This window comes from Neophocaena asiaeorientalis, unplaced genomic scaffold, assembly GCF_003031525.2.
Source record: "Neophocaena asiaeorientalis asiaeorientalis breed wild unplaced genomic scaffold, Neophocaena_asiaeorientalis_V1.1 scaffold761, whole genome shotgun sequence".
Lineage (NCBI taxonomy): Eukaryota > Metazoa > Chordata > Mammalia > Artiodactyla > Phocoenidae > Neophocaena > Neophocaena asiaeorientalis.
In genome coordinates, this window is record NW_020174818.1 from 390,215 (window position 1) to 403,520 (window position 13,306).

Below are 13,306 nucleotides of genomic sequence, written 5' to 3' on the forward strand. Positions count from 1 at the left end.
AAAAGTTGAGCTCTTCTGGTTGAAGCTGGGGCACGGCCCTGCCCATTCTTCCTCCTCCTCCTCCCCCAGTCCACAGAGTAGCCCGATGTCCCTCCTAGAACCCTAGAGCTCCATGGAGCATGGTTTAAAATGCCCACCAGAAGTGTGACTGTGTAGGCTAGGTGTTACACATCCTGAAGGGGTCAGGGGAGCTGGGATCAGGGCAGAGGAGATCAGCCAGGGGTAAGGGGAACAGCTGTGTCCTGGAAGCAGAGGTCAGACTGCATCCCAGATCCTGAATGCTTGCAGGATGCTCTCCTCAGAGCCTCCAGAGGGCATTGTAGGCCACACAAAGGCAGCCCAGGCAAAGGGTCAAGATGGCCATAGGCCAGGGGGAGCCTCTGGTGGGGGATGAATGAGGTATCTTGAAGACCACTCAAACTGCTACGGAGTGCCTGAGCCAAAAAGAGAATAGCTCACCAGCCAAGACACTGACCAGAATACCCTGGAAACCTCCTGTCACCTGCTGACTCTCCTCCCCGGACCCTACTCCCTGCTGCCTGCTCGGGCCTCTGCCATTCCACCTGGGAAAGAGGGCTGGCCGGCCCTGGTGGCCGCTCCAGCACTTTTCGCAGCCGCAACAGGTGGGGCACTGTGCCCTTTCCCTGGAAGAATTGCAGCGGGAGGGACTCCAAAGAGGCACTTGTCTTATTGTTTCACCAGAGGGGCTGGCGAGTTACACAGTATTTGGTTTTGTGGCACTGGGGAGGTGCATGTTAGGCTGTTCCCCAGGGTGTTTGTGGCTCTTGTGTGCTTTGTGTGGTTATTTCTGTGGGCTCCGTGTGGGAGAAATGGGAGTAGAGACAGGTGGCAGGTGGGCCACAAAGCGGTGGAGCAGGGAGGTGCTCTGTACATATACGGTGCCTTTTGGAGGCTTCAGGCATCTGCTTGCCAATGGGGATTTGAGGTTGGTTTTCTCTGGGGGTACGGGCAGCTTGGCCTACGGGGCGTCCCTCTGCACCCGCCTGCGTTCTGGTTTCTGTTTGGGAACTCTCCAGTGCAGCATGTCTGGGAACACTTCCAGCTGTGCTGCCAGACCCAGACGCAGGTGACGGCCTTTCGTCTGTACCATAGGGAAACCAAGAGGAAATTAAATGTCATTTGCCCCCTGCACAGCAGGTCGCTGCCAGATCAGACAGTGCTGATCAGAGCTGTGCGGAGAGCACCCGAGGGAAGGCTTGTGCCTGCCGCCATGCCCTCTGGGCTGTGGAGACTCCCAGGTGATGGCCTGGCTCAGGCCCAGGGCTTTCTCTGCCAGGCTGGGTTCACCCTGGCCTGAGGCCCAGCCCTGTGCTACATGGCAGCTGTGGCCCATGCCAGGCCAGAGGTGCATGTGTACCAGTGGGAGGGGGTGGAGGGGCAGGGCAGGGCAGGGCCTGGCAATAGAGGACACACAGGAGCCAGTGAGGTGATCAGCCCCTGCTCAGAGAAGCTGTGTGATATTGTGGAAAGAACAGGACCTTTAGGATTGAAAGAGACCTGGGTTTGAGTCCTGGCTCCATTACCTACTAGTTGTAGGACCTTGGGAAAGTCACATTACCACTCTCAACCTCCATTTCCTCATCTATGAAAGGGAGAGTATAACAAGCTCTGGCTTCTGACATCTGTTGGGGAAGTAGCTTCTTGTTGGGACTGGTGCCTGAGTTTCCTCACCCCACCTCCCCTAGATCTGGAAAGATGGCCCGGAGCCCCTTGTACCTCCTGGGGCCTCAAGTGTAGTGAGTTGGCTGAAGTTGATGGGAAGTGGGGCGGGGAGTGAGTCTGGCTGGGGCCGCACTGCTGGTACTCTCTCCCAGCACGAGGCCTTTCCTTCTTGTCCTCCTAGTCCTCTCAACCAAGCATCCCAAGGCCTTTATGAGATGAGCACGGGTGATAGTGGTCACCCTCTTAATTGGGGGGGGCTCAGCTGGCTCCCTCCAGCCTCATACCTGCACTCCCCTTCCTGTTTGGGAGGACCTCAGGGCTCGTCCCAGCCCCTCCCTTGCCTTGAGTCCTAGTGGCGGGGCGTAGTTCTTGGCTCTGCAGTGACATTTATTAACAGGGCTTTGGGAAGAAATGTTTTAATACTGTGAGTGTTCTCCCTAGAAAACTCCCCACCCCCACCTCACCCCCATCTGAGGCATGGCTGCTGGTAGTGAAATTCATTAGTGTTCCCTGACAGGCAGTGGCGACAGAGGCGCTCGCTGTCTGCTTCCCGCTCCCTCGCTCTTGTGCTCCTGCTTCATGCACACTGATATTTAAAGCTGATGGGCTGCATATAGACTTCTTGTACCATGACAAGTTTGGGGAGGGGGATGGGGGAGGAAGAGACAGACAAGGAGCCAGCTGTCACGCTGGTATTTCAAACAGTACTCTCTCCTGACCCTTTGCAGGCTCCAGCAAGTGTATCATCTTTCTGAAGCTGGTGGTTGGAATTGTAACCTGCAGCCGTCCCAGAGGATAGGGGCAAGTGTGGGGGCAAAGTGGGCTGAGAAGTCGGCAGTGCGTTCTCCCAAGGCTGTGGGCAGGAGGAGAGTGCAGGGACAGAGAGAGGGAGTGAGTGAGGAGAGAGAGAGACAGAGAGAGAGAGAGAGAGTGAGGGGAGAGAGAGACAGAGAGAGAGAGAGAGAGAGAGAGTGAGTGTGTGTGTGTGTGTGTGTGTGTGTGTGTGTGCGCGCGCGTGTGTGATAGCAAAGGGGATTGAAGCTCAGTCTCTGTAAGTGCTCCTCAGCATTGCCCTCCCATCCCCAGGAATGAAGTGACCCTTTTGCTGTAGTCTCTCCTGGAGTGGTCATTATAGTTGATGCTGTGGTTATCTTCTAGGTGGTCCTGAAAGCTCCCTGAGTATAGGAATCAGGTTTGATTGGCCTCTACCCCTGAGGGTCCTGGGTCTCAGTGATACCCATCAATATGTGGTATCAATTCAGGTAGAAAGTTCTCCCACTTTGTGTCTCAGACTGGGGCCTTGGCTTTTGTTCCCTCCTATTTGTGTGCTGATTTTTTGGATTTGGAGAATGAGTACCAAGGTGCTTCTCTATCCACAGCTCCTCCCCTCACCCCCAAGCTTCTTGGAATTCATTTTGGCAACTGTTGAATGGTTCTGGGACCTCCCTACTCTGTCATCCCCAGAAAACTTCTCTAGAATCCTTTTCCTGACCGAGGCACTGTCTTCTCAATGCAGGTGGCCTGGAAGCATCTCCAAAGGCAGGTTTGGTCTCAGCTAACCTCCTTACAGCCAGAATCCCTTCTATAAGTGCTTGTTTATAAAGTATGTTTCCCTTGGCCGGCTCGTTTAACCGTCACAGAGCAGGGCATGGCGGTGATGTAGCTGCCCAAGGACACATGTTCACTTGACCAAGTTGTCTCTTAGTGCGGCAGAGCCATGTGCCTGGTGGGGCTTCTACTGTGCTCTCCTTCCCCCCGCCCCCATCAGGGGCTCTTCTAGCTCCAGGGTCTGCATGGGGGAAGTGATTTGGGAACAGACCTGACTCCTCCACTCCCTGCTCTTTTAGCCTTGTCAGTGCTGTCAGTGCTCCAATTGGCTTCTTCCATTTCAGCACAGCTGTGTCTGTGTGTGTGTGTCTGTGGGACAGAGAGGGGTTACTGGCCATCTTCTGGTGGAGGGTGGAGCCAGAATGCCTTTTCTCTCTGTAGACTGAAGTGTATTCTTGAACTGTCCAGGATCATCTTTGATGTGCTCACCTCCTGTAACCCCCATTGCCCTCATCCTTCCCCCACACCCTACACACTATCCTGTAGGCTTCTAGTAGGGGGTGCTGGTGCAGGGCAGCGCCTTTCTCTCCCTTCGTGTCCTTGCCAGTCCTGCCCTGGTAGAAAGCACTGAGCATTCGGCCCGCCGGGGGCAGCCAGGCTGTATCTCCTGCCATGGTGCGTCTTGCAGGTGAGATGGAAACTGACTGGCTTTGATAAGTACGAGACTTGAGCATTAATTTTTTATACATCAGCAGTGGCCAAGTGAGTGAATTCAATTATGAGTCTGCCTCTCTCCACCCTCCTCCCCCCAGTGTGGTGGTTCAGAGCAGAGACTAAGGAACCTGTTGAAATGAGAAACCCCTATTTCCTTGTTTGACCCCCTCACTAATTCGGGTTAAATTGCTACGCGATTGCAATGGTGACACGTGGTGCCTGCCTGTGTTTGTATAAGAGGATGCAGTGGGGGTGGAAGGACCAATTTGTGCAGAGATAAAAGGTGTCACAGGCAGATAACTAACGTCCCAGCCCCGTGCCTGCTCTCATTGTAGCTCAGTGGGCTCCGTGTAGAAGCCCAGCCGTCCCCTCTTCCTTCCTTCCCTCCCCTTGCTCGTATTTTACCTCGACGCCACAGCGTAATGATGCCCTGCGTAGTGGGGGAGGAGATAGGCACCTCTGGCTGACAGCCCTTCCTGATAACCAAATTCCAGCCCATCCATCACCAGCTACTCTCCTCAACTTGAGGAAAAGTGATCGTGAAAGGCGGGCCGTTTATCACCCAGGGTCTGTTTATCTCCTCTGGGTAGGGGAACGGAAATAGGAGAGACAAAGAGCTGCGTCCCCAGCTAAGTGCTGCCTCGGCTGGGGTAGCCTGCCGGAGCTGGATGCAGAATCACGTCATGCTGACTGGGGAGGCTCTGACTAGTAGGACTCCCAGACTGGGACCCAGGGGAAGGGGACCCTTCCTGAGGCTCAGCCCTGGGAGTTGGAGACAAGCCTAGGAGATGTGGTGGTTCTGAGATGCAGGACAGCCAGTGACAGCATTCTTCGGGAAGGTTTGTATCAGAATGAGCAAGTGTGGAGCCCCTCGTGGAAACAAGTCCAACCCCCCTCACGGGTGACCCCTCGGCAGGAGCTCCCATCTGACTGGTCAACTGGGTCTGCTGCTTCCGCCTTCCCCAGGCTGGGCCTTCCATGCCTCCGTGCTCCAAGGTGACTTTGAAGAAGACAGGGCCTTTCTCCCTGCTCTTGGCCTCTGCACCTCAACACTCCCCTTTTTCTGCATATCAGGTGGCACAAAATAGTTTGCCCTCTGAAGGCGAGCAGTATGTGCGTTTGAGTACCAGGACTGAAAGCCTACACCACTCCGAGATCTGGGTCCCACAGCTTTTCCAGAGAGGCAGAGAGGGGTCAAATATGGCCTCCAATTCAGCTGACTTCCTCCTCTTCAAGGGCTTGAGAGTGACCTGCATCTCCCCAGTTTAGAGTTGTCCCTAAGACTTGCAGAGAGAGAAGCACAGAAGGAAGAGTGTCCATGACCTCTGCCAGAACTGGTGCCTGCTCTCCTGCTGGTCCTGGCTCTTGGTGTCTGCCAGTCTGTTTGTCAGACCTCCATGGATGCTGCTGGCCCCATCGACTCAAGCCTAGTAGTTCTAGCAGAGTCCCCCAGCTCTACTTCACCCAGTCTTCAAAGCTGAGCTCTTGCTAACAGTGGCTTCATCCCGCCCATACCCATTAGCAAGGGTGACATTCCCTTAATGAGCTAGTCCCCTGCCTTGGCTGGCGCTGAGCTGGTCACACCTGTTTGCCATCAGGGCTGTCTGGACCTAGCCCAAGTGCTGGGCTGCAGGTGGTAGGGCTGGATGAGGGGCTCCTTTTGCTCTGTGCTGTATGGGCGGGGGGCTGTTTCTTACACCTCTATTCCTCCCATACTGTTCTTTCTAAGTAGAAGAGGGCTTTCTTTGCTTTCTTTATGTTATTTAGCGGGAGTAATAAAGGAACTTGAGGAGTACCATATCTTTTCTAATGCCCCCCTGGATGGAGCAGCAGGGAGCCAGTCAAGCATCAGCAAGAGGGTTTCACAGTGGGTTCTGATGACCCTAAGGGGCCAGTGTGGTAAGAGCAGGGCCACATGGTAAACGCCGAAGGCAGAGCCCCTCTCTGGCCTTAGGCCCCATAGTATTTGGAAAGCAATCATATCCCTTGGTTTAGAGCCCACAGGCAGGACTGGGGTTGGTGGTGGGGGTTGGCTTCCTTAAAGAGGGCCCCTTGCATTCACGAAGCTGAAGGAAGTTTTGATTTGGTTGAAAAAAAATCCCATTCCTTTTTATGGCCTGGACATAATTGGCTCTTTTCTATTGGCCATCAGTGATGTCATTCCGACCCTCATAAAGAAGGGGAAATCACACCTGTGGACTTGGTGCATAAAATTTCATTGGGCAGCAGTAATAAGCATGGCCAGATGATGTTTGGGCAGTTGAGGAGCTCTGTGCCCAGTGATCCCAGCTGCCTGGAGACCTGGGCACCATAAACCTGCCTGCACGTTCATGCCTGTAGGCTAGTCCAGGGCCCACTGCCAGTGGCTCTTTTCCTGGGATCAGTATCTGGTAGGAACTCAACAGCATTCAGGCCCTTTGTGCCAGGGTGACTTTTGCCTTTTTCTTCTCCAAACTGGTGGAACCATGTACCCACTGGTACCCACTGACCCTAGCCTTAGGCTCCTAAGAACCGTGGACCCAGGTGTGACCCTGAGCACTGACCACCATGCTACCTGACCCTCTGAAGTCCCAGGCCTTGCCTTCCCAGGGACTGCAAAGACTGCATCTATATGATTGATGCCTTGTGTAGTTAGAAGACTTAGATCCCATTTCTAGCTCTGCCCTTGGCTTGTTGTCTGATTAAGCAAATCCTTTTTCTTCTCTGGGCATCAGTTTCCTCTTTTATGAAGGGGTGACAACTTCTCTAACCTACCTTCCTCACAGGGTTTCTCTTGGTGCTCTCTAAGCTGGGCTAGGGTTCTGTCATAGAAATGTGTAGCTGTCTTCCCACGAGGCACCTGGGAGTTCAAGTTCTGGCATACGGCTCTGTGTCTCTTGTGAAGATAGGCCTGGGTCCTCTATAACTGTACTGCTTGTATCTTGAAGTCACATAGCTAGGACCTCCCATTAGCTGGAGGACTCAACAACCTGAATGCCTGTGCGTCTGCAAACAACATGTGTACCTACAAGTGACCAGGGCCCCGAGTGAGAATGATGGTCCCGCCTCCCTCTGCTTCAGTCAGCCAGGGGGCCCAGGCAGCACTCTGGATGCGGCTGAGCCATATCTGAAGCTGAGTCTCCAGCCTGACAATCTGTCTAGTCTGTCCTCAGTGCGGCCACTCTGGTATAGGTCCTCCACCAAGAGAAACAGGCAGGATCCTACTGAGCTAGACCCTTCCTACCTGGGTAGAGAAGCCTACAGCTGATATCTGCCTTTGAAATCCTGCTGAAGAGGGAGCCCTTCCCTCTCCCAAGACCAGCCAGCCAAAAGCGCTCCTGGCCTGTGTCAACTAAAAGAATCAGAGGGTGCTGGGCTTGGCTAAGGGAGAGTATGATAGGTGACCCAGGACCCTTGCCTTTTGCTGGCCAGTCCCCTAACCTGCTCCTTTGCAGATTCTGTGCTTCTGGTGGCCCCCTTCACTCACAGGTCTTAATATGATTCTTCAAAAATAGCTGAGGGGCTTCCCTGGTGGCGCAGTGGTTGAGAGTCCGCCTGCCGATGCAGGGGACATGGGTTCGTGCCCCGGTCCAGGAGGATCCCACATGCCGCGGAGCGGCTGGGCCCGTGAGCCATGGCCACTGAGCCTGCGCGTCCGGAGCCTGTGCTCCGCAACGGGAGAGGCCACAACAGTGAGAGGCCCGCGTACCGCAAAAAAAAAAAAAAAAAGCTGACCTGAGCAAGCATTTCACAAATACCAAGGATAAGGAACGTGAAAGAAAAATGGAAGGGAATAAGACAATCATCCAGACGTTACAGTTCTGCTTCTTAGGCAAACACATTCTAGTTCCTAAAGCTACCTTTCATCTTTCAAAATCTTGCCTCATTTCCTTACAGTCTTGGTCCTTGGTTCCCACATGGGGACATCCTACGTGGATACCCCTTCGTCATCTTGGCCTCAGCCAGAATCTCCCTCCCAGGAAACTGACTGGTTGTAGTTAATGTCACTGTGCCACCTGGGTGTTGAGAGGAACCTTCCCTTGGAAAGGTGTCTCAGGTCTTAGAAAAGTAAATCCTTAACTCTACCACCTGAAACATGGGCACTGACCTCCAACTAGTGTCTGTCAGGTAACTGAAGAGTAATGGATGGAAGGCTGACTGCCCTAACACTTTCTAGGGTAGAAACAAGTCATTTCGACTGGATTCTTTTTGCCAAGCCTCCTAAAAAAGGAGTTTGTACTTGTGATCTCCACTTTCTTATCTCTTCTCACTCTTCAACACGTCGCCTGCTGCCTTCTGTCCCCACTAGCCCACCGATGTCAAATTCATTGGGTTTTTCTCAGCTCTATCTTGCTTGACCACTCTGGCATTTGACACTAATGACCTGCTTTTTAAGCTCAAAAATCAGTTGTAAATATTCCAGAAAGGGTAAGCCTGCTTTCATCATCATTTAGGTTGACCACAGGTGATGTGAAGTGGGGTCCAAAGAGCATGTGTGACCTTGGCTATCTGATACCCTGAAAAAGGTCCAGGAGCCTTGCCCTCTGGACACAGAGGTGGGTTGGGTGAGTCCCGACTCATGGTACATTATCTCCTACAGAATTCTCGAAGAAGCTGAGGCTGTGCGACCTGGAGAAGGGAACTCTGAGGAAGGTCCCTAGGCTCAGATCTTGGGAGGGTTCTGTAAGGAAGAGACAGAAGTCTCATTCTCTGTAGTTTCTAAAGACGTTTCTCAGACTCATGGGTAGAAGTTACAAGAGACAGATTTTAGTTTAGCATTAAGGAAGGCTGTTCTGAGAATTGAAGGCGTCCAGAATCAGAGCCGACTGCGGTGTGGGGTAGTGAGTTCCTTGTCTGTGCTGACGGTCTGGTAGGGGTAGCCTGCTTTCATTTTAGCTCAACAAAACTTATGAGACATTAGCCTGGGCTCTCTGCTCATCTCATTCCACACTCTTCCCAGGTGATCTCGTCTCCTCTCACGACTTTAATTTTACTTAAATTACATTAATGACTTAGCAATTTATATCTCCAGTCCCGGCCTGTCTTTACAACTGGATATCCATCCGCCTCTTAGACATCGTCCCCACTGCCAAATGTCTCCTAGGCACCTCAGACTCAACAGATGTTGAGTGCTTGGCACACGTCAGGTGTACATCTAAAACTGCATTCCCAAACTCATGCCTTCATCCGGTGGGGTGGTAGGGGCGAGGCAGTGGGAGCAGTGTACCCTGGTTTAGGGAGACACTGTATGAAGAAAATTTAAAAACAATAATGAAATTGACTAAATGCTGGTCTGCTTCATCTATTAGATATGCTCTCTGCGCCCCTAACTTTGTCTTTGTATCTGTCTCAGTGAGTAGCGTGAAGCAAGCCAAGCCACACACCTCTGAATTGGGTTCTACTGCTTTCTCTCATTGGGCCCCATGTCCCATTGGGTCACCGAGGCTTCCTTTATATCTTTTCCTGTTGCTGGCTCGCTGTCTCTATGGCTACTGTCTAGTCTCCTGGCTACTACTCAGCTTTTTTAATGTATTGTTTTTGTTGCCCCCAGAACAATCTTTGTAAATCACAACTCTTCTGAGTCTCTCTATTGCCTGTGGCCAAGCTCCTCTTAGTAAGAAAACTCCGTGATCTTCCCCAGCTGATATTTCTAGTATCCTCCACCATCCTTCCATGTACCCCAGTGCTGCAACTTAAGGCTTTTTTGTAAAGTTTATTTATTTTTGGCTGCCTTGGCTCTTCGTTGCTGCGCGTGGGCTTTCTCTAGTTGTGGGGAGCAGGGGATACTCTTCGTTGTGGCGAGCGGGGGCTACTCTTCGTTGCGGTGAGCGGGGGCTACTCTTCGTTGCGGTGCGCGGGCTTCTCACTGTGATGGCTTCTCTTGTTGAGGAGCACGGGCTCAAGGTGTGCAGGCTTCAGTAGTTGTGGCTTGTGGACTCTAGAGCGCAGACTCAGTAGTTGTGGCGCGTGGGCTTAGCTGCTCCGTGGCATGTGGGATCTTCCCGAACCAGGCCTCGAACCCATGTCCCCTGCATTGTCAGGCGGATTCTTAACCACTGCGCCACCAGGGAAGTGCCAACTTAAGGCTTTTTATCTATTTCTTTTATTATCCATTCCATTGAACAAACTGTGAGCCCCTTATGTGCAGGAGTTCAGTCTTACTTTTTGAGGCCTAAGTGACTGTTATTGTAAAACATCAGGGTTTGGCTGAATGGATTTGTGTCGGTGAAACGGCATCATCAGCTGGAAGGGGAGATAATTTATAAATTATGATTTAAAGAAAAAACAAGAACAGGTTCTTGGTTTAGATTCTGACTTCTTTTTAGCCCTCTGTATGGTCTCTTCTCTATCACAGAAAGCCTATTGCTTGAGACTTAGGTGTGAGCCGAAGCCCCTGCCCAACTATCTCTAAATCACACGCTCTTCCTCTCTGTCCTCCTATCTTACATCTCTGCCTCTCTATGTAACAAGATGGCGACAATATCCTGGTGCATTGGAAAGAACATAGGCTTTGGAGTGAGACAGATCCGGGTTCAGTTCTTGGCACTATCATGTTTTAGCTGTGGACTCTTAGGTAACCCCTCTGAATCTTTGCTTCATCTATAATATATACAGATCTACCCACCTCACAGCATCTCTGTGAATTAACGTGAGAATGTAAGTAAGACACTTAGCGTGTTGTAGGCCATCAGAAAGCAGTGCGGCTGATGTCATTTTGAATAGAGTCTCCAGGTTCTCACAGTTGGATCTGAGGGCTGCATCTGGAGCCCAGTGTCCAGAGTGCTGGAGGTGGGGTGCCTTTCTTGGGTGGGGTAGGACCCACGGCTAGTGGGTTAGCCTTTGAGGTCACTTTGTCTTATAGACTCTATTGGATTTCCTGTTTTAAGACTCCGTACCTGGTACATGGGTGCTCAACTTGTTCTCTCCTCCCTTTCTTCAGGCTCCCGGGCCAGTGCCAGTACTTGGGCTTGCCAGTGGCAGATTACTTCAAGCAGTGGATTAATCTGAAAAAGGTACTGTGTCTGAGTCCCGCTCCATCCTTCCTCTGGTTCTCCTTTGCCTCAGACCACCCCCCTCTCTTGCTTTCTTTTCTCATTGCTGTTTTCATCTTGTTGTTCTCATCTCTTTTCTTTTCTTCTCTTTTCTCAATACCCTTCCCTAGCTAATGTGTGCTGGAAGGTTGTGGTTACTTCTGGGAGTGGGGAGCTGCTTGGGGGGCCAGGCTGCTGGGTGGAGTTTGACACTACCCTCCTTGGTGTTAACCCAGATGTGCAGAGAAGTCCCGATTAAGGGTAGTTTCCAGGTTCTTGCTTGGAGCTCTTCCTCCGGGCTGAGCTGCATTGCCTCTGGGAGGGAAGTGGTCCTAGCTCAGCCTCTGGGAAAGTATCATGAGTGATCATGAGTGTGACCTCTGAGCCTCCTGACTGGCCCTGGTATCTCCTTCGGGTTGGGAGGTAGAGTTGGTTCAGGCGGGCTTTGGTCCTGTCTAGCCCCAGCCGAGCTTGCTCATGTGAGAAGGGCTGTGGACACTAGAGCCCACTTCCCTTTGAGCATGGGGGAAGAGACTGGCACTCATGTAGCACTAAGCACCTGGAGAGTGGGCGCTGAGGCTGTGGGCTGGGCGGGACCCCGTGTAGCTAGGAAAGTGGGCCTGGCAGAGAATGAATCACCCAGAAAACTGTACTCTCCTAGTGTGTGCTGTCCTTCCTAGGTAAGCACAAGAAGGGAGGTGTAGGAATAGACGCTGCAGACCCCTGCTCTGATAGGATCCTGGCTCTAGGAGGCCCAGGCCACTAGGGAGACTGACTCCCATTCATCCCTGTGATGTAAGGGCAACAGACCTGGGGCAGCCCCAGGAACCCCATGCCGTTCAGTGCCTCCCAGGAAGCTGAGCAAAGGGAGAACACACCAGAGGTCAGAGTAGTGGCTCCCGGGGGGCCCAGAGAAGGGAGAGGTCGTTGGAGGCTCCGGCTGGTATCGTGGGGATTTGGGTCTTGAACTGGGCATTCAAGGGAGGTGGGATTTGAATCTGAGGAGGAGAGGGGGCTTCGGGGCAGGGGGAGCAGCCTGCCTTTGGTGTGTGTGAGGGCTGGAGCTAAGCGAGCATTTGGAGGAGCACTGGAAGACAATGACCTTGGACTTTGTTCCGTACGTCTCAGGGCAGCCGCTGTCTGTGGCAGTGTTTGTGAACTCCTTTGCTTTTCCCTGGTGTATGGGTCCTTTGCCCTCTGGCTTGTCTGTGCTTCGACCCCTCCCCACCTCTCCCGATGATCTCCCTTGCAGCTGAACAACAGCTGCTTACTACCTCCCAGCTTTGGCTGAGGAGGCCAGGCTCTGTCCTGCCTTCAGGCCTTGGCCTATAGCCTTCCCTCTGAAGTGCCCCCAGTCATCTTCATCGGGCTTATTCCCTCTCCTTGACGATTCAGCTCAGGTCTCACCTCCACTGAGAAGCTTTGCAGTCGAACTCTTGCCTTGAGGCTCCTTGCCACTCTGGATATCAGTGATCTTCGAGGGTTGAAACTGAGTCTGTGTGTTTCCTTGCAGACGTGTCCATCCGAAGCACAAAGACTGAGTCTGGTTCCTCTCTGTGTCCCCGGTGGCCAGATCAAGGCTAGGTGCAGAGTGTGTGCTCAGTGAACAATTGCTGGCTGGCTGACTGACCTCTGAGAGCTGGCTCCAGAGAGGCCCTCTCACGCGGGCCTTGGCAGGGCTACGCGTGCGGGTGTGGCCAGGCCTGTGCTCCTGGAAGACGGCGTGCCAGCTGTCAGAGTGCATCTGAGGCTGCTTGCTGGCCTCGGCAAATGCAATGTGAAGGCCCCACCAAGCGAGGCAGGCGCTGACCATGAACAATTGCTCTGTGAAGTTCACTAGACTTTTTGGTGTATGGATAACTCCCTGCCTCTAGCTTCTTTGGCAGAGAGGCAGGAAAGCAGCCGACCCGTGTGATAACATTGCCACTCGGGACTACCTCGGTGCTGCTGGCAGTGGAGGCGGCTGTGCTGAGCCTGCTCAGCTTGCTTGTCTGCCAGACTGTGCTGAGCCATGGAGCGGGGAGTGGGTACCAGGGGAAACTGAGGTCTCTGTGATCGCCTCTTGGGAGGTAGACTGAGCAGGTCTAGGAAAAACCAGAGGTCTCACCCCTTCCTCTCTGCCCTGCAGCCACATGGTGTTCCAGCTGTGCTTAAGGGCCCAGCAGGAAAGATGACTGAACTCCAGTCCTTGCCAGCAGCCATGCAAGACAGGGAGGCTGCAGGGCCCCAGAGGTCCAGGCACATGGCAATCTTTCTGATCTTAATACTGCGTGACTTAGTGCAGGTTGCACAAAGATTCCTGCACCCTTTAAAAGAGCAATGATAAAAGCTAAGCCGGAGAGGCCATTTCC

General features: G+C 52.8%; 1 protein-coding gene across 7 annotated transcripts in view; it reads left to right on the top strand.

Annotated features, from left to right (window-relative positions):
* The window catches only part of ERI3 (ERI1 exoribonuclease family member 3), a 129,689-nt gene that overhangs the window by 57,030 nt on the left and 59,353 nt on the right, over positions 1-13,306 (top strand). For all 7 annotated transcript variants that reach the window (XM_024760410.1, XM_024760409.1, XM_024760406.1 and 4 more), the window contains one exon: positions 10,865-10,937. In XM_024760410.1, the coding sequence (XP_024616178.1) occupies positions 10,865-10,937 (73 nt within the window). The remainder of the gene's footprint in view (positions 1-10,864; positions 10,938-13,306) is intronic.